The sequence below is a fragment of the Narcine bancroftii genome, chromosome 3 (assembly GCF_036971445.1).
Source record: "Narcine bancroftii isolate sNarBan1 chromosome 3, sNarBan1.hap1, whole genome shotgun sequence".
In the NCBI taxonomy this organism is placed as follows: domain Eukaryota; kingdom Metazoa; phylum Chordata; class Chondrichthyes; order Torpediniformes; family Narcinidae; genus Narcine; species Narcine bancroftii.
In genome coordinates, this window is record NC_091471.1 from 197349691 (window position 1) to 197368935 (window position 19245).

General features: G+C 40.5%; 1 protein-coding gene across 5 annotated transcripts in view; it reads left to right on the forward strand.

Moving 5' to 3' along the window:
• tmem144b (transmembrane protein 144b) overlaps positions 1–19245 on the forward strand; it is a 73663-nt gene that overhangs the window by 43433 nt on the left and 10985 nt on the right. For 4 of the 5 annotated variants that reach the window (XM_069926225.1, XM_069926229.1, XM_069926226.1 and 1 more), the window contains 2 exons: positions 569–688; positions 5270–5367. In XM_069926225.1, the coding sequence (XP_069782326.1) occupies positions 569–688; positions 5270–5367 (218 nt within the window). The remainder of the gene's footprint in view (positions 1–568; positions 689–5269; positions 5368–19245) is intronic. The other variant, XM_069926228.1, reaches the window with a different exon arrangement.

Genomic DNA, 19245 nt, shown 5'->3' on the forward strand with positions numbered 1-19245 from the left:
AGGCGTAACCTGGATCCCAGTCCAAGGCAAAGCCCCTGTGCATGGCCTTTTCCCTCTGTAGGCCAGAATTAATTTTAACACATTCAAATAAATATGTTGTAGTGAAATCACTACGGCTACAGCTAGGTTATAGCTCTCAGTTATGGCCCTAAGGCTGTAGCTTGAATCCGCAGGAGAAGAATGGCTCGCACACCAGTAGAGTGTATTTAACACTGAGTTTATTCAGTGGCAGCTCTGCTTTTATAGTCATCTCGGCTGTGTCACCACCAGGGCATGGCATGAGCGGACAAGGTACCGATTGGTTACCTTGGATGCCCGGGCCCTGATTGGACACCCTGTGATCCACTGGTGGTGATTGGCCAGTTTCACTGCTCGGCCAGCAGCTTATTGAAACAGGTGTTTCAGCCCGCACGATACTTTGCCAGCAGCCACATTCGACAGCCATTTCCTGTGTCAGGCTGAGTCACGGGCCACTTACATTATAACAGTTGACAACCAAGATGTAAATTGAAAGTCTAAGTTGTCAACAATTTAGTAAAGATAATTGTAAAATTTGTTTTGCTTCCAGATTTGGACTACGTATTTGCACATTTTAGTGGCATATTTCTTACAAGTACTGTCTACTTTCTGCTTTATTGTGCAATAATGAAGAACAAACCAAAAGTTTACCCAAAGGCAATACTGCCAGGTAAGAAATCATTGTTTCACTTGATGTTTTAAAACTGAAAATTCCATGTATTCTGCTTTAATGAAACCTGTTATAATGCAGCATTATTTTGATCATATGACAAAGATGAGCTATCCAGCCCATCAGGTCCGCCCCACCATTCCTTCATGATAGATATCCTATCCCTTTTATCTCCATTCTCATGCCTTCTCCTTGAAAACCATGATTCCCTTCCTAATCAAGAACCTAACCACCTCTGTCTTAAATATACTTAATGACTTGGCCTCCACTGCTGTCTGCAGCAATAAATTCCAGTTTTACCACTCTCTGGGTAAAGTAATTCCTCCTTATCTCTGTTCTGAAGGGTTGTTTTTATATTCCGAGGCTGTGCCCTCTGGTCCTAGACTTCCCACCAAAGGTCTCCACAACCACTCTATCTGCACCTTTCAGTTTTCGATAGATTTTAATGAGATGGCACTCATTCTTCTAAACTCCAGTGAGTACCATCCCAGAGCCATCAAACACTCTTCATGTGATAACTCTTTCATTAATGGGATCATTCGAGTGAACCTCCTCTGAACCGTCAAATGCCAATGCATCCTTCCTTAGATAAGGAATCCAAAACTGCTCACAATAATCTGTACAGTCTGACCAATGCCTTATTAATGTTACATCTCTGTTGTTATATTATTTCCCTCTAGAAATTAATACAAGCCTTGCATTTCCCTTCCTTGCTACTGACTTCACATGACAAGTTCCTCTTCACCTCTGATTTCTGAATCTATCTGGGAAAAGTCAAAGCTCCCATCCAGAGTTGAGTTTAGAACGTGATAAAATTATTTTTTCTTCTATAAATCACATACCAAGATATTCAACATAATAAAAGCTTTCTCTATGTTTCATTACTTATATAGTACTAAGCAAACATGAACAGGACTGACTTTAAATACAAACCCAAAATAAATTGGGTTCTGCAAAGCTATTTTTTTTTTTCAGTAGCATTTTTCTGGTAGTTGAAATTGTCATCCAGGATGGGCACACCTATGCCCAATGGGTGTATCAGGTGATAGCACCATAAAGATTTATGCTCATAAGAACTTCAATTCCATTAGTGACACACAGTTGGCAGGTCAATTGCTATGTTACACTGATAAGATGCTATTTCTAGACTTCAGGTTCCACCCAACATTTCTCATAAACTCACAAAATCAAACAGCATGAAAAAACTCTTCAGTTGTACTTAGAGATCAAGAAGTGCTTAGGCCCAGTTACTAGATTACTACTTCTGGTTGCCAGTGCAATTTGGAGCTTTCCTTAGTATCTGTTGTCTCTGAAGAGTGGTCTAGCTAATCCACTTTTGGTCATTTAAAGGCTTGTCAAATCACCTTTATTTATTGTTCATACCATGCTTGCATGGTAAAGACAACACTGCATTTCTCCAGGACCATGGAGCATATTTACATAAATACAAGTTGGAATAGAAGATAAACAGATTGAAATATCAAAATATTAATAAGACTTATACAATAGAAGTCCACAGTACATTATCACACATGTTATGGGAATTCAGGAGCCCAATGGCTTGAGGGAAAAAATTGCCACCCATTCTGGACCAGAGTACTACGGTACCTCATACCAGATGACAGAAGGGAAAACAGTTTATGTGAGGAGTGTATGGATTCCTTCACAATGTTTATTGCCTTTCTTGTGTTGTAGATGTCCCCCATGGCCAATGATCTCCTCTAGCTCAACTATCCTCTGCAGGGTCTTGTGGTCTGAGGTGGCACAGCCCCCAAACTAGGCAGTGATGCAGTTGCACAAGATGCTCTCAATATATCCTCTGTAGAATGTAGTGAGGGTGGAAGGTGAGAGATGAACTTTCCTCAGCCTTCACAGGAAGTAGAGGCACTGCTGAGTTTTCTTCGCTATGGAGCTGGTGTTCAGGAACTTGATACACTTGACAACCTCAACAGATTGCTTCTAAACATTGGCAATTTGCCATATCTTTTGGTTAGAATTAAACATGACTTGGAGATTGAAGAGAAACCTTGCAGAATAAGACAAACTGGTTGAAGAGAAAGGTGGAGTGGGAGATAGAGCAATTGTCAAAACAAAAGGAAAAGCCATCACAGCATGTAATATTTTACTTAAAGAAGACTAATTTGAGAGGTTCCCAGTACTAGATTCCGTGGGATGGAACCAATTCAATCAGGTCCCTTTAAGTTAAGTTAGACCTCAACTGGTTTTTTTTTCAGAAGCCAGACATTTCAACACATTGGGGTACTCTCAATGTGTTAGCACACTTCAAAGCCAGAAGGGAAATATATATTTGGTGAAACAATAAAATAGTTCAATATTTTAAAACAAAAATCACTGGAAATACTCACTATATGGAGAAAGAAAGAGAGTTAATGTTTAATGTCAATAGCCTTTAATCGGACTTTAAAGAGTTAATTCTGTATCTCTCATAACATCCTGATACTGCCTGAGAGTACAGAGAAGATATACCAGGATGATTCCTAGAATGCAAGGGTTAACATGTGAGGAATGCTTAGTGGCTCTTGGATTCTATTCATTGGAGTATAGAAGAATGAGAGGGAATCTCATAGAAACATTTTGAATGCTGAAAGGATTGGACAGAGTAGATGTGAATAAGATGTTTCCCTTGGTGGGTGAATCCAGGACAAAAGGGTATATTCTTAGAATTAGAAGGTACCCATTTAAAACATAGTTGAGGAGAAATTTCTTTAGCCAGAGGGTTGTGGATTTGTGGAATTCATTGCCACATACAGCTGTGGAGGACGGATCATTAGGGGAGTTTAAGGGGGAAATTGATAGATATCTAATTAGTCAAGGTATCAAGGGATATGGAGAAAAGGCCAGAACTTGGAACAAGATGTGAGAACAGTTTAGCTCAGGTTGGATTTGCAGAGCAAACTTAGTGGCCAAATGGCCTACTTCTATTCCTTTTTCTTGTGATCTTGTGACATGCTGAGTATTTCCAACATCTAACTTCAGTATCTGCAATTATTAAAAAATTTTCAACGTGCATTCATACAACGTGAACAAAGGTTTGCTCATTGTGAGGACAGGTCAGACACCATACAGAGAATGTGGTGTCAATCCTGCAGGATGTTGAGATTTGCTGGATTCAGTGTCAGTTTTTAAAAATGCCAAGGTCATTCCTGTTTTTACTGTGTACCACGGAGCTGCCATTTCTGGTACTTCTATGGTTAGGGGAGGACATCGCTGACGATAATGATGGAGTACACTGGCATATTGGCTGAAAGCTGTGATTCTCAGTTTAATTGAGTCATAGCACAAAAAAGACCCTTCGGCCACCGTGACCTGCTGATCAAGCTGCCATCTTTACTAATCTCATTTACCAGTTCTTGGTCCATTGCCTTCTCTGTTTTGGTGATTGAAGTGCTCACCAGATACTTTCTAAAACTGAGAGTATCGGTCTCCTCCACCTTATCAAGCATGGTGCTCCAGGTTGAAAAGGTCCTCTGAATAATATAAAAATAATCCCATCATATTTACTCTAACCCTCTTGCTCTTCACTTTAAACCTGTGCCATCTGGTTTCAGGCATACTTGTTACAAGAAAAAGTTTCTCACCATCCACCTTGCCTGAAAGCAATCTCCAGGTTACAAGGGGGTTGCATTCCTCGAAAACAGTCTAATTTGCAAATTTCCATAACTAAATCATGCACTAAGAAATGCAAGATGGAAAAAATTGTTTCTTAATTTACTTTATTTCACGTAACTTCTCTAAGAGCAAATTTTATTCCATATCCCAAATCCTTTTGTTCCCCATAGTTATAAAACAGTTTATCCAGTCTTTTCTCATTCCATCCAGGCAACTTTCATCCCTCTCAAGTGCATTCACATCTTTAAAATGCTATGCAGCATTTATTTTCTCCATGGGAAATCTCTGACAATTTTGGTTGATCCCTGGATGTTCACGAGGAGGTCTTCTTAGGGAGGACTGCATTAGAAGTACCTTTACCTTTACTCAATTTAATCCCAAATGGTCGATCCAGTTTCCTGGTAGTTAATGTGATGTAATAATGCACAAATCAAGTCAAAGACTACATTTTTACCTGGCAGAAAAACAAAATATTTAAAATAAACATTTGTCCATTAGAGGTATCCAACTGTTTATTCTTCTCCTTCCTGTGTAAACATTCCCTTTGGATTGAGGAAGACTAATTTCTGCCCTGATTTTGTGGGTTCTGAGATGGCCCATATGGGAGCTACAAATGTGTTCAAAAACAAGTCTGGTGCTTGAAGGGGCAAGTGGGTGGGGTCCTTCAACCAATTCTCTGCCATGACCTTAAGTTTCTCCGTACAATCCCAAGTACTTCTCCGTCATGGGACAGATATTCTAAGATTCAGTGGTTGTGTTGCATTCCTACAATGAGGCCTTATTTATAACCTTGAATCTTTTACTCTGTCCTGGGAATCTCTTCCCAAGACTGAATTCAGAATAGCACCTGTTCTGGGGGATGGTTCAGGGCCACCTTCAGATGCTTACTTCTAAATATTTTATATTTTGTGAAATTAAGACAATGCTAACAACTAACATGTTTTATTTAAGGATTTATTTCAGGTGTGATGTGGGCCATTGCTAGCTGCTGCTGGTTCGTGGCGAACGATTTCCTCAGTGCAGTTGTTAGTTTCCCTATAATCACTGCCGTAAGTTGATTGAGCTACTCAATGTGCAAAGATTGTGGAAATGTGTTTTTCTTTAAAGACTTTGGCCTTTAAATTGTAAGCCACCAATGCTGGCAACTAACCTACAAGTAAATACTCATCTACAACAGTATGTATAGTAAAGCCTCTGGTAGCCAGTACCTATGGGGATTGGTAGATGCCTGATAAGTGAATTTTCCAGTTGCTTGAGATTGCACATTGTATAGATTGGTGGACTAACAGCGAGGTGCACCAATTTGAAACGTGTGTTTTTTATCTATTTATTTTCCTCAATTTTTTTTGCTGGTTGTTTGAGGGTACAGTTGCTTGAATTCTAGCTAACAAGGCTTTTACTGTACTTACATACAGCAGAGTTATGTTCCACTGATCCAGAGATCTTGATTTTGAACCTCACTGTTACGCCTGATAATTTAAATAATTTTATTCCATAATTATTTGAAAACAGTCAGATTACTGTTCAAAACCTTAATGTCCTTCAAGGAAGGAAATAATCTCCATTGCCCAGTCCAACCTGTGTGGGATTCCAAGGGGATTAATTTTTCATGGTTAGTTGAATGCACAGCAAAAATGAGGTTTGTCAGTAAATGAATAAATCAGAATTTATTGTCACGAACATGTCACAAAATTTGTTTTTTTGCGGCATCACAGGTGAAAATATTACTATAAATTACATTTTTAAAAATAAATAAATGAGTGCAAAAAGAATAGAAAATAAGGTAGTGTTCTGTGGTTCATTATCAATTCAGAAATCTGATGGCAGAGGGGATGAAACCATTTTTGTACCACTAGGTGCTTGTTTTTCCTGATGGTAGCAGTGTAAAGAAAGCATGTCATGGGTGGTGAGGGTCCTTGATGATAGAGGCTGCTTTCTTGAAACACTGCCTCTTGTAGATGTCCTCAATCAAGTGAAGACTAATGCCCATAATGGCACTGGTCAAGTTCACAACTCCCTGTAGTCTTTTCCTGTCTTATGCATTGACTCCGCCATACGAGGCAGTGATGCAACCAGTCAGAATGTTCTCCTCGGTATACCTGTAGAAATTTGCAAGTGCCTTCAGTGACATACCAAATCTCCTCAAACTCCTGTAGCTGCTGGTGACCCTTCTTCGTGATTGCATTGACATGGAGGGCCCCATCTTAGACCTCCAGAGATGTTGACACCCATGAATTTGAAGTTCTTAACTCTTTCAACTACTGCGGACTGGTTCATGTTCTCCTGATTTCCCCCTCAGTTCCCAATCAGTTCCTTAGTTTTCCTAATGTTGAGTGCAAGGTTGTGTGAAACCATTTAATCAGCTGATCCATCTCCCTCCCGTACACTTCCTCATTGCCATTTGATTCTGCGGGTAAGGCAAAATTACCAATTAAGTAAGTAAGTACTTTATTGTCAATGCGAAAGAAACAACAAAATTAAAAACACAATCTGCGGTACTCACAATACAACTTACAAGAGCATATTTTTTTTAAAAAGCAGCAGCATTAAAATAATTTTTTAAAAGTACCCTAATTGGCGGAGCTTAATTCTCAGATGGCTCCGGGATAGAAACTGTTCTTCAGTCTGTTTGTACGTGATTTAATGGACCTATATCATCTGCCCGAGGGCAATAGGTAAAACAAATGATGGCCCATGTCAGTAGAATCTTTAAGGATATTGGCTGCCTTCCCAATACGGCGAGATTGAAATAAATCCTCCAAAGAGGACAAGAAGCACCCAATAATCTTCAGGGCCGTATTGATAACCCACTCTTACCTGCTGCCGCACAGCTGGCAAACCACACGGGAATCCAATAAGTCAGCACACTTTCAATAGAGCAGCGACAGAAGGACAATGATTGCTTCTCCTGCAGATTGATTTTACTAAAGATTCTCAGGAAATGGAGAAGTTGATGTGCCTTCTTGACTATAGCGGTGGAATTAATAGTCCAAGAAAGATCCTCAGCCAAATACATTCTCAGAAACTTGAAAGTCGTAACCCTTTTCACACCCATTAATATACAATGGAGCTGGGGCCATACTGTTCCTCCTGAAATCCATTATGAGCTCTATCGTTTTCAAGGAATTCAATACCAGATTGTTTTCCAAACACCACACTGAAGGTCTGTGGACTTTGCCCCTTGAAAGGAGCCCAACAGTCGTGTCATCCACAAATTTAGAGGAATACTCGGATACACAGTCAGAGGTATAAAGAGAATACAGCATTGGGCTCAACATACAGCCCTACAGGGAACCAGTGCTAAGTATGAGAGTAGGAGAATAATGAGTGCCTATTTTTACAGTCTGAGAATTGTTTATTTAAAAAGTCCCTGATCCATAGACAAAGAGATCTGGAAAATCCTAAGTCACGGAATTTACTAACCAGTCTGCCTAGAATAACAATATTATAAGATACTTCTTGGCAGTGCAAAATCACACGGGAAATAATTTCCAATGTACTCACGTAAATGAATAAAGAAATGTAAACAAACTGTGCAATAAAAGAAGGAAAAAAAACAATAAAGTGCAAAAGTAAGAGACCTTAAAGGAGTCCCTGATTGAGTTTATTGTTAAGGACATGGATGGTGGAGGATTAGCAGCTGTTCCTGAATCTGGTGGTGCAAGTCTTGTGGCGCTTATACCTCTTTCCTGATGGTAGCAGTAAGGGCAGGGTGTGTGTTGAGTGTTCTCCATAGTGTTACGGAGTCCAGAGGACCCCAAAAAACACCAGTAGATATGCACTACAACACAGGGTTATTTAAACAAAAGTAGTTTCTAATTGTATTTGAACAAGAAAACATAATTAAATTTTAACTTATTACTTAACAAACTTAATCAACCTTCCTAACCGACTTAATCCCCCCCCCCCCCCCAATATCAAACGCAGGTGTGTGTAATGCATATTTAAGATCAGAAAAGTTCTTTGGATCACAGTCTAATCTCACTGGTTGCAGGCAATTCTTGTACTGTGCACAGAAATGAGCATTAATAAAGTTCATCAGGGTTTGGTGCTTAACAGGCAAATGATTACCACTCAGGAGGGATCTTGCTGGTTTTCAGAGAGAGATTCCTTTTCCAAGACATCCGCAACTGATTCCTTCTCAATCAGTCTTACTGGCGAAACTTGTCCCCTTCAGGGTTCTCCAGATGATCCTCTTTCTTTCAGGTCACCTTTCAGACTGCCAGTCTTCTCCTTTGACCAGTCTTCCAAAGTTTGCCAGCTTGTCCCTCTGCAACTGATATCTATGTCTCTTTATCTCTTACTCCCTCCCTCTCTGAGAGCAAAGCTGTACTGTCCCTGCCTACAAAAATCATGTGCTCTCCTAGGCAAGCTGTATGTTGCTCCTCTGCAAAGAGCACTGCAGAAGTCCAGCAAAAATTCTGTGTTTTAAAATGTGTGTGTGCAAGCTGCTCTAACAATTCCTCCCAAATTACCTCTAAATACTGTCACACCCTCCCCCTTTAAAGGGAATTTTAACTCTTGTATTAAAATTCAGTTATAACTAAACTGTCTTAAAATTACTAAAGAGATAACATACAAAATCTTTAACATGTTATAATAAAGTAATTCAATTTTGAAAGTATTTTTATACATGAACAATTTTAATATCTTGACAAACAATCGGCAATCACATTATTTACACCTCTAATATGTTAATATGGTTAATCTGCAGATTATTATATTCTTGTAGTATCAAACTCCAGTTTAACAACCTTCTGCTTTTATTCAAAACTGCAAGAGGATTGTGGTCAGTGAATATAACAATTGGTTCATGAGAGGTACCAAGATATACATCAAAATTCTGCAGAGCAAATATGATAGATAACAGTTCTTTTTCAATAGTGGAATAGTTCCTTTGATGAACATTGAATTTTCTTTGAAAAGTAGGCAACTGGATGGTCAATTTCATTATGTTTTTGCAATAAAACCGCACCTGCTGCTCCCTCATTGGCGTCCACTGCTACAGAAAGTGGTCTGTCGAAATCAGAAGATTTTAACGCAGGGCAGTGGCATAGCATCTCTTTTAAATTTTCTAAAGCTGCCTGACAATCTTTAGTCCACACAATTTTTTTCCCTTTCTTCAAAAGATTGGTTAAAGGAAGAGCAACCTCAGCAAAATCTCTGCAAGACTTCCTGTAATTCTGCCATTCCTAAAAACCTCACTGCTTTCTTGCCATTGGGAATAGTAAACTCAGAAATTGTTCACCTGAGCTTGAATAGGTGCAACTTTGCCATGGCCGACTACAGAACCCAAGTATGTTACCGTGGCATTTGCAAATTGACTCTGCTAAATTAACAGTTAAGTTTGCTTTAGATAATCTTGCAAACAATTTGTCCAATTGCCTTCGATTTTCTTCCCATGTGTCACTTTTTGTGACCAAGTTAGCAATATAACCATCTGTATGCGTTAACCCTTGGATTACAGAGTTAATCATCCTCTGGAATGTTGCAGGGGCATTTTTCATGCCAAAAAGTAACACATTATACAAAAGCTGAAATATTCTTTCCTCTCTCAGTTAAAGGCACACACCAGTAATCCTTCAACAAATCCAATTTAATAAGAAATTTAGCTTTGCCAATTTTATCAATACAGTTATCTATTCTTGGAATAGGATAAACACCTGTTTTAGTTACTAAATTAACCTTCCTATAATCTATACAGAACCTAACAATTCCATCTGGTTTTGGTACCAGAATACAAGGAAAACTTCAATCTGAGTTCGAAGGTCTAATAATATAATTCCTCAACATATATTCCACCTCCTGATCCATGATTTTACTCTTTTGAATATTTATTCTATATGGGTGCTGTTTTATGGGATTTGCTTCTCCAACATCTACATCATGGTAAATCACTGATGTCCTTTTTGGAACATCAGGGAATTTGTGTATTTCAACAGTAGTTCTTTCAACTGTATCCGCTCTTGTAACTTAAGAATACCCAACTTTTCTTCCAAATTTTCCAAAATTGTTGAGTTAGACAGGCACACAAGAACCATGGTTTCTTTAAGGTTACCCTCACAACATTCTGTTTCTATAATTTTATGATCCACCACTTCTTCCACTCTGTCAACAGTCAAAACCACTGATACAGATTGCTCTCCACTACCTTTATTCTCATAGATTTCAACAACAATTCACCCTCCAAGTCATATCCACAAGCCATTTCTTTAGTCTCCTGTTCAGATACTTCCTTCTCCCTTAAGATGACAAGATCTGCATCTATTTTCTGTTGCTGAATTAACTCTTTCCTTGACAAAGAGAAATCCTCACTCTCACAATGACCCTGTTCTTTCAAAAGTACTTCAGAAGCACTGGGCAAATCTCTTATCAATTGGATTTTCTTTAGCTGTCAGCATTTCTTTAGTCACAGACCCAGTTACCGCACATGCAGGATATATCTCACCATCCTCTCTAACCACATCCTTACTAGGCCGATTTGTCAATCTTAAAACTGACCCAACTTTATCCTCTGCCAAATCATTCCCCAATAAAAATGAGACATCTTGCATGGGTAACTTTGGAATTACTCCTACTACAACAAGTCCTTTGACTAGTTCTGAATTTAGCATAACCTTGTGAAGCGATATTGACTATACCTCACCTCCCACGCCTTTAATCAAAGTTGTCTCCCCTGTGTCTGATCTTTGATCCATAGTTGAAACACTTTCTAACAACAATGACTGAGCAGCCCCAGTATCTCTAAGAATTTTAACTGGAACCTGTGGTTCTCCCTCCTTTATTAAGACAAAGCCCTCTAACACAAAAGGCTTGAAAACATCCATGACCTCTTTACCAGGTTTGGCACATCTGCTCTCCTTAAATTTCATTATTTTAATACATGCTTCTGGTAAAACATTGTTTTTTCTTTTTCAAGACGAGACAATTTACTTGACCAGATTTCTTACAAAAATGACATACAAATGCAGAAGTTCTGTCCTTTCCTTCATCTTTTAACATTTTCTCAAGGCATTATTTCAGGTCTACTATCCTGCTCCAAACTAACCTTATAAATATGTTTATTAATCTGTTCCACATTAATTCTCTGGAAATGCCGATTATTCTGGAATGTATTTTTGTGAATCAGAGCAAATTCATCTGCTAATCCAGCTGCCTGTTGCCACATAGCCAGGTCTAATTTAATCTCCTTTGGGGCACCCTTTTAATTTCCTCTATTAATATTAATTCTATCAATCTGTCAAAATCATTGTTTATTCCTTTTGAGGTGCACCAACTGTCAAAGCATACAGATTTCTTCAGAGCAAAATCCAGAAAAGATTGATTTCATGTTTTCACCAAACTCCCATATTTTTGTTTATAAGCTTCCAGAACCAATTTATAAGCTTTCAATACTGCTTGTTTAACAGTGTCATAATCTGCCACTTGTTCTGCAGTCAAGCTACAGTATGCAATTTGTGCTTCTCCCTTCAATACACCTTGAAGCATTAGAAGCCATTTTTCTTTTGGCCATCTTGAGCTCCATCAAAAGGAGGAACTAGATTTACCTCTCTGCTAGCCAAAAACCTCTCCCCAAGAGTTACAGCCTCAATTCTCTTACCTTTTTCTATCTCCATTCTTAACTTCTCTAATTGAAATTTTCTGTCCCTTTCAATTACCTCTAACACACATTTCCTCTGTTTTTCCACCTCTTCTCTGTGTTTTTTAGCCTCTTCTCTTTGCCTTTCAGCTTCCTCTGCCTCATTGTTGTCGCTGCAACTCAAAATTACACTTCTCCCTTTCTTCTTGCACTCTCAATTTCTCCAATTCCAATTGCAATTCAAAAGATCTATTCTCTGGAAAATTTTCTAAGTCTTCCTCAACAAATTTTCCCTTACTTATATAATATTTCACTATAATCCTCTGTATTTGTACTTTTCTCATCCAATGTTTAACTTCAGCAATTTTCAATGCCTTAGAAATAGCCATCAGTTCCTCTTTTCTCATTTTCTGCAGCTCTGCAGGTGATGTTTCTCACAAAAATGTATCAACATCCATTGCTGCTGTTTTTCAAGGCACAAACTTTAAGTTAGCTTGCAAAAATTCCAGACACAATAGGTTGCAAAAAAAAACCCAATCATCTAATAAATCATAAAACTGCAATGTTCAAATCCTAAAGGACGAGCCCCTATAAAATGTTGCAGACTCCAGAGAAACCCAAAAACCAACAGCACGAAAGTAGTTTTTAAGTATATTTGAACAAGAAAACATAATTAAACTTTAACTTATTACTTAACCTACCTTACCCACTTAATCCCCCCCTCTAATACCAAGCGCAAGTGTGTGTAATGTATATTTAAGATTAGAAAATTTCTTTGGATCACAGTCCAATCTCACTGGTTGCAGGCATTTCTTGAACTGTGCCCAGAAATTAGCATTAATAAAGTTCACCAGTGTTTGGTGCTTAACAGGCAAATGATTATCACTCAGGAAGGTTCTTGCTGGTTTTCAGAAAGAGATTCCTTCTCAATCAGTCTTGCTGACAAAACTTGTCCCTTCAGGGTTCTGTGTCCTCTCTCACTCCCTCCCTCTGAGAGCAAAGCTGTTCTGTCCCTGTCTGCAAAAATCACATGCTCTCCTAGGCAAGCTGTATGTTGATACTTTGTTGCTCCTCTGCAAAAAGAATTCTGCAAAAGTCCTGCAAATATTCTGTTTTAAAATGTGTGTGTGTAAGCTGCTCTAACAATTCCTCCAAAACCACCTCTAAATACTCTTGTCACAATAGATGTGCTCAATGGTGAGGAGGGTTTTGCCTGTGATGTCATGGGCGATGTCCACTACCTTCTGCAGGTCTTTACATTCATGGGTATTGGTGTCCCCACATCAGACCATGATTCATACTTTTCACCACACATCTAGAAATTTGCCAGGATTTCTGATGTCATTCTGCAAACTCCTGAGGAAGTAGAGGTGCAGATGTGTTTTCTTCACGATGGCATTGGTCTGTTGTGTCCAGGAAAGATACTCCAAGGTAGTGTAAATTTGCTCACCCTCTCCACCCCTGATCCCCCAACAATCAGCTCTTTGGTTTTGGTGATATTGAGTGTGAGGTTGTTGTTGGTGCACCATTCAGCCAAGTTTTAAATCTCCTTCCTGTATGCTGACTCATTGCCACTCTTTATACAATCCACTAATATGGTATCATCAGCGAATTTATAGATGGTGTTGTTTTACTGAGCCACACAGTCATAGGTATAAAGGGAGAGGAACAGGGGGCCAAGAATGCATCCCTGTGGTGGATGGAGATTGTGGAGATTTCTTACCAATCAAGTTGCAAAGGGAGGTGCAGAGGCCCAGCTTTTGAAGCGTGTTGACCTGAACTGAATTTAAAAAGAAATGTTGCTTCCTTAGCAAGGTCTTGGTGAAAGAAATCAGTTTAATCCTGAGTGGTGAAGCCATGTGACCTTAACAGGAGGAAGAGGGGTATAGGTAGCATTTAAAACATGGCTGAATCAGGAGCAAGATTTTCTTTTAAACCTTAAATAATCACATTTCCTTTTTAATATATTTGTAAAGAAAATTTGATATGACTCTCGAAGCTTTGACCATAAATGCATACACTCTATGAAGGAAAGCAATGTACACATTGTAGAGCTGAGTTCTCCTGGTACCACAAGGGGCACACCATAGATCAGTTCTGCTGATGAGGCATTTAAATCATCCAACAGGACCCAAGGCAGCTCGTCCACCCAGTTAGGTCCTTTCAGGCGTACCATAAGGGCTTACTTCATATGCCCGTGAACCTTTCCACCAGCCCGTTGGACTGCAGGTGGTATGCAGTCGTGTGATGCAGCTGGGTTTCCAGCAGGCTGGCCAATGTCAACTGTATGCTTGAGGTGAACTTGGCACCCGTGTTCAAATGTGAGGTGTTGTAGTAGTCCAAAACGCGCCACCCAGGTAGCAATTAGGGCCCTGGTGCAGGTTTCTTGAGTTGTGTCCACAGCCGCCTCTGGCCATCTTGTTAATTGATCCACCATGGTGAGCAGGAACCGGGTCCCACATGACACCAGCAGGGGCCCCACAATGTCCACATGTATGTGGTCAAACCTCCATCATGCCGGCTCGAAAGAATGCCTTTGTGTGCTGCTGGACCTTGGACGTCTGACAATGCATGCATGTCTTCGCCCAATTGCTGACCTGCTTCTGAAGGCCGTGCCACACGAACCTGCTGGCTACCATCCGGATGTGCTGGCTTATGCACTGTGTCAAATACCTGCTGCTTCCAGACTGCAGGAACTATTGGACGAATTCATCTGTAGATATGTCGCATAGGAACTTCTGCTCCCCTGGGCCCACCAGGATGTCTTCCAGGTGCAGTTCTGAGACTGCTGTCCAGTAACGATGGATTTCGTCATCCACTTGTTGAGTTTCTGTGAGTGCATCATAATCCACCACTTTGGACAGGGCCTGCACGGACTGGATGGGATAGTGCATCTGCTATGATGTTGGCCTTCCCCAAGATGTGCTCGATGGCTGTCGTGAATTCTGAAATATTTGACATGCCTCTTTTGATGAGCTGACAAGGGGTCCGACACTTTAGTGATGGCAAATGTTAACCATTTGTGGTTCATAAAGGCTGTGAAATCCTTGCCTTCTAGGAAGTATCTGAAATGCTGAGGGCGTTGAGGGCCACAAACAGCAGCAATATTTGGACATTCGTTACGCACACAGTCTCACTGCAGTTCGGCACCAGTTGGTTCTCATGGACTTTCACATCGGCCACGGTCACGCAGCCACTGCTGGGTGGTGATTTCCTCCAGGCACACAACTTACTGGTTGATTTGGAAGGACGAAGGCTAGACCATGCCAATCAAATGTGCTGTACTTGAGTTCAGGTGGCCTGAGGTGCCTGCTGAAGAAAGCTAACGGCTTCCAATGCCCTTCTATGTGTTGTTCCAGCACTCCCCTGACTGCTGTACTGGATGTATCCACTGTTAGGGCCGTTGGGACATCCATCCTTGGGTGGATCAGCAGAGTGGCCTGAGCCAAGGCATCTTTAACGTCCTTAAACGCAGCCAACAATTCCTCATCCCAAGTGATGTCTTTTGCTTTGCATGACATCATGGCAAACCGAATGCATGATGTGAGCTGCCGTGGGTAGAAATCAGTGATAAAAGTTTATCATCCCAATAAACTCTTGAAGGCCCTAACCGTGTTGGTTTTAGCAATTGCCAGATTGCCTCGACTTTTGCAGGCAGTGGCATCGCTCCATGCTGATTGATTCTATGGCCCAGGAAGTCAATGGCTCCTAACCCTAACTGGCACTTGGCCAGGTTGATGGTCAGACCGAACTCACTTAAGCGAGTGAAGAGCTTGTGCAGGTGAGACAGATGTTCCTTGCAATAAGTATGTGGTCCAGGTATATAAAGGTAAAGTCTAGATCACGTCCCACCTTGTCCATTAACTGTTGAAATGTCTGTGATGCATTGTTTAGCCCAAAGGAATCCTTTGGAATTCAAAAAGGCCATCTTTGGAATGTCATCCGGGAGGACTGGGATCTGATGATATCCTCTGACAAGGTCCACGTATGAGATGATGCGAGCTCCGTGCAGGTTAGATGTGAAGTTTTGTCTATGCGGCACAGGGTAGCAATCTGGTGTGGTAACCTCATACAATCGGCAGAAATCACCACACGATCTCCATCCGCCCGCTGCTTTGGGCACCATATGTAACAGGGAGGCCCAGAAGTTATCGGACTTTCATACAATTCCCATCTCCTCCATCAGCGGTGGTCCATCATTCAATATGTGGTGCTGCACCCAGTGCAGCACTGAGGTGAATTGCATGTTACTATCAAGGGAAATTCTGCCAACATCCTGGTGAACTCATTCTCCGAGAGCCTAACGGAGTCCAGGTGTGGGGCCGGTAATCTGGCCTCCCCTAGGGAGAAAGTCTGGAATGTTTTGGCATGGTCTAGCCTTCGTCCTTCCAAATCAACCAGTAAGTTGTGTGCCTGGAGGAAATCACCACCCAGCAGTGGCTGCGTGACCGTGGCCGATGTGAAAGTCCATGAGAACCAACTGGTGCCGAACTGCAGTGAGACTGTGTGCGTAACGAATGTCCAAATATTGCTGCTGTTTGTGGCCCTCAACGTCTGTCCGGGCTTTCTGTTGTGGGTATTGTGCCCTGATGGGGGAAGTACGCTGACTTCAGCTCCCATATCTACCAAGAATTGTCAGCTGGAATGCCTATCTCAGACATACAAGAGGCTGTCTCAATGGCCAGCCACTGTAGCCATCAGCAACGGCTGGCCTCAACATTTCCCTGGAACGTGAAGGGAGGACAACAGTGACGAGCATCTGCACCCTATCTTTGGTGATAGAAACACCATTGGACTTTATCTTCGTCCCCTTGTCTACTAGACGACTGCCGGTCTGTTGTCGGGTTCGATCAGTGTTGCTGTTGTGTGTGGGGTCCTGGCGATTTGTTCCACTTTCCTGCTTAGCCCACCACATTACATCCACGTGGGCCATGACCTCCCGTGGGTCACTGAAATCCTCGTTAGCCAGTAACATGTGGATGTCCTCTGGTAGTTGCTCCAGAAAGGCCTGTTCGAACATCAGGCATGTAGCGAAGAAAAGTTCTCCATCCTCGGGTCCAAACATCGTCGGGACCTTCGGGGTCACCAATGTAGCGAAGTACTACTCACTGAGCTACGAAAGAAAGTGATGTACGTGTTGTAGGGCAGAGTTCAAAATTGATTTATTCAGGCCTTTTAACCTTTGTTTTATACACTCCCATTCCCATCACTTGGGCCAGAAGTGATGTCATCAGATAAGTCAAAACTCCACCCCTTGCGCGGGCTTTTTCCCACATTTGAAGCAGTGTCATTTTGGGGGCCAGTTTGCTTGCTGATAGGTGAGTTGCCACAACACTTAATTTTCAGAGATTTCTTCTTCTTAAATAAAACTTTAAATATTGCTGAAGTTCTATTTTGGCCTCTCAGCTAGAACCTAAGCTGCACACCCTCCAAGTCAGATCAAGGTGTTTCCTATCCTCTCTGCTTAGTTGTATCTTGAGTTCCCAACTCCACTCTTCATCCATCATAACTTTAGTACAATTTATTCAGTTTGATTAAGCCTGTTTGGCAGACTTAATTTGATGGATAGATGTTATCGTCAATCTACGTTTGGTTCTACATTTAAAAATAAATTCCCTTTTGACAGAAACAGTAATTACATTTTGATGTACAACTTTGTTACACAAGTTGAATTTGTCTTCTATAATTAATAGAGAAAATAGCAACCCTTTCTGCATATATACAGTAATAGCATTTAAAAGCCAGTTTATGAACCCACCTGGCTAAGCTTTTTGCTGTGGCAGCTATTGATATAAATCAATTGAATATGAGACCCCTGCATATAGGAAAGAGCATGAGCAATGTGTTATGAAATGGTTTTGTGTTCCAAATTATGCACATTATTTATTTCTATAAAGAACAAAGTACTCAAAATTTCCATTTTTATTGACAGCAACCTGACAACAATCATCATGTAAAGTTTTTACAAATACATGGTTAATTATTGCATTAAATTATAATCTTCTTTCTAGGCTCATCCTTGTTGCTTTTCCAAATACAATAAAAATCCCCTTTATCCAGCATCTATGGAGATCAGAGATGTCAGATATGCAAATTTTCTGGTTGACTGAGACTAACTAATATACCTGGATTATGAATACACTGTTTAAAAGACAAAAGACAATGCAAAATGTAAAGTAATTTGGGGGAGGGAAAAATCAGTATTGTAGTCTTTAATCATGTGAAGTTCACTTTAATCAAGTAATTCAAAAAAATTTATTTAAATTTGAATCCCAATCGCTGGTGCTGTAAGGTTGTGCTTGCTGCAATGCTAACCATGCTCTGTCATAATTAACCGCTTCCCCTAAGTTTCCAGATAAAACCTTACTTATATACCTAATATGAATAAAAATATGGACTTTTACAAGGCAAGGAGAGGGAGATACTCTGGGAGTGTCACCCCAGCGGAGAGTGGCATCAACCGTCTCTTCATCCTGGTGTTCCGGTCGGACCTTCAGTGCAACCCAACTCCTCTCCACACAAGTGACCTGGTCAGACCCTCAGCACACTAACCTGACTCACTTCAACGCAAGTGTCCCAGTCAGGCCCTAGACGCACCTTCCTTGCACTGACAACCCGGCTCACCCCCACACAAGTGACGACAGCGAAAAGAATGCACGCGCATTGAGAGGCATTGCTAGTTCATGGGAAAACCTGCTTGTGTCCAACGCTCCTTCATAGAGTCCATCCTCCAAATCTTATTTATTTGAAGGTTTATTTATTTATTTGTGTGCTTCCACTGAGTCCATCCTCCAAATCTTATTTATTTGAAGGTTTATTTATTTGTGTGCTTTTTTTTTTGGCGGTTATTTGAATTTCCGGTTGATTGAATTCTGGATAATGGAGATTTCACAGTACAATGCATCAAATCATAACTATGTCAAAGCTTCAACTTTCTGTGTACTTTTGCAGTACACAAATGTGCTGGAGAAGCTCAGCAGGTCACAAATCATCCTTCAAAAATAAAATGTTTTCTGTAACTACTGTTGATACATTTAAGATTTGAAGCTTTTTTTGTTTGCGATACAGTTGGAATGAGAACAAATTGCTGAGAGTACTCAGCAGATGTAACCGAAAGTAAATGAGAATTATTGGTGAATCTCAAAGCTAGTTTTATTTATTTGGAATAGCATCCCCCAGAATAACATTTTTAAGTTCAATGACTTAATTCCTTAGTCTGCTTGAAGGCTTCACTGTTGCAGAGCACCTTTAATTACCTATAAATTACATTGAAATAGGGGTTTTGGCACTTTAGACCAGCTATGAAGACAATAACTTTCAAAGTCTGTGATAGTACCTACAGAATCCA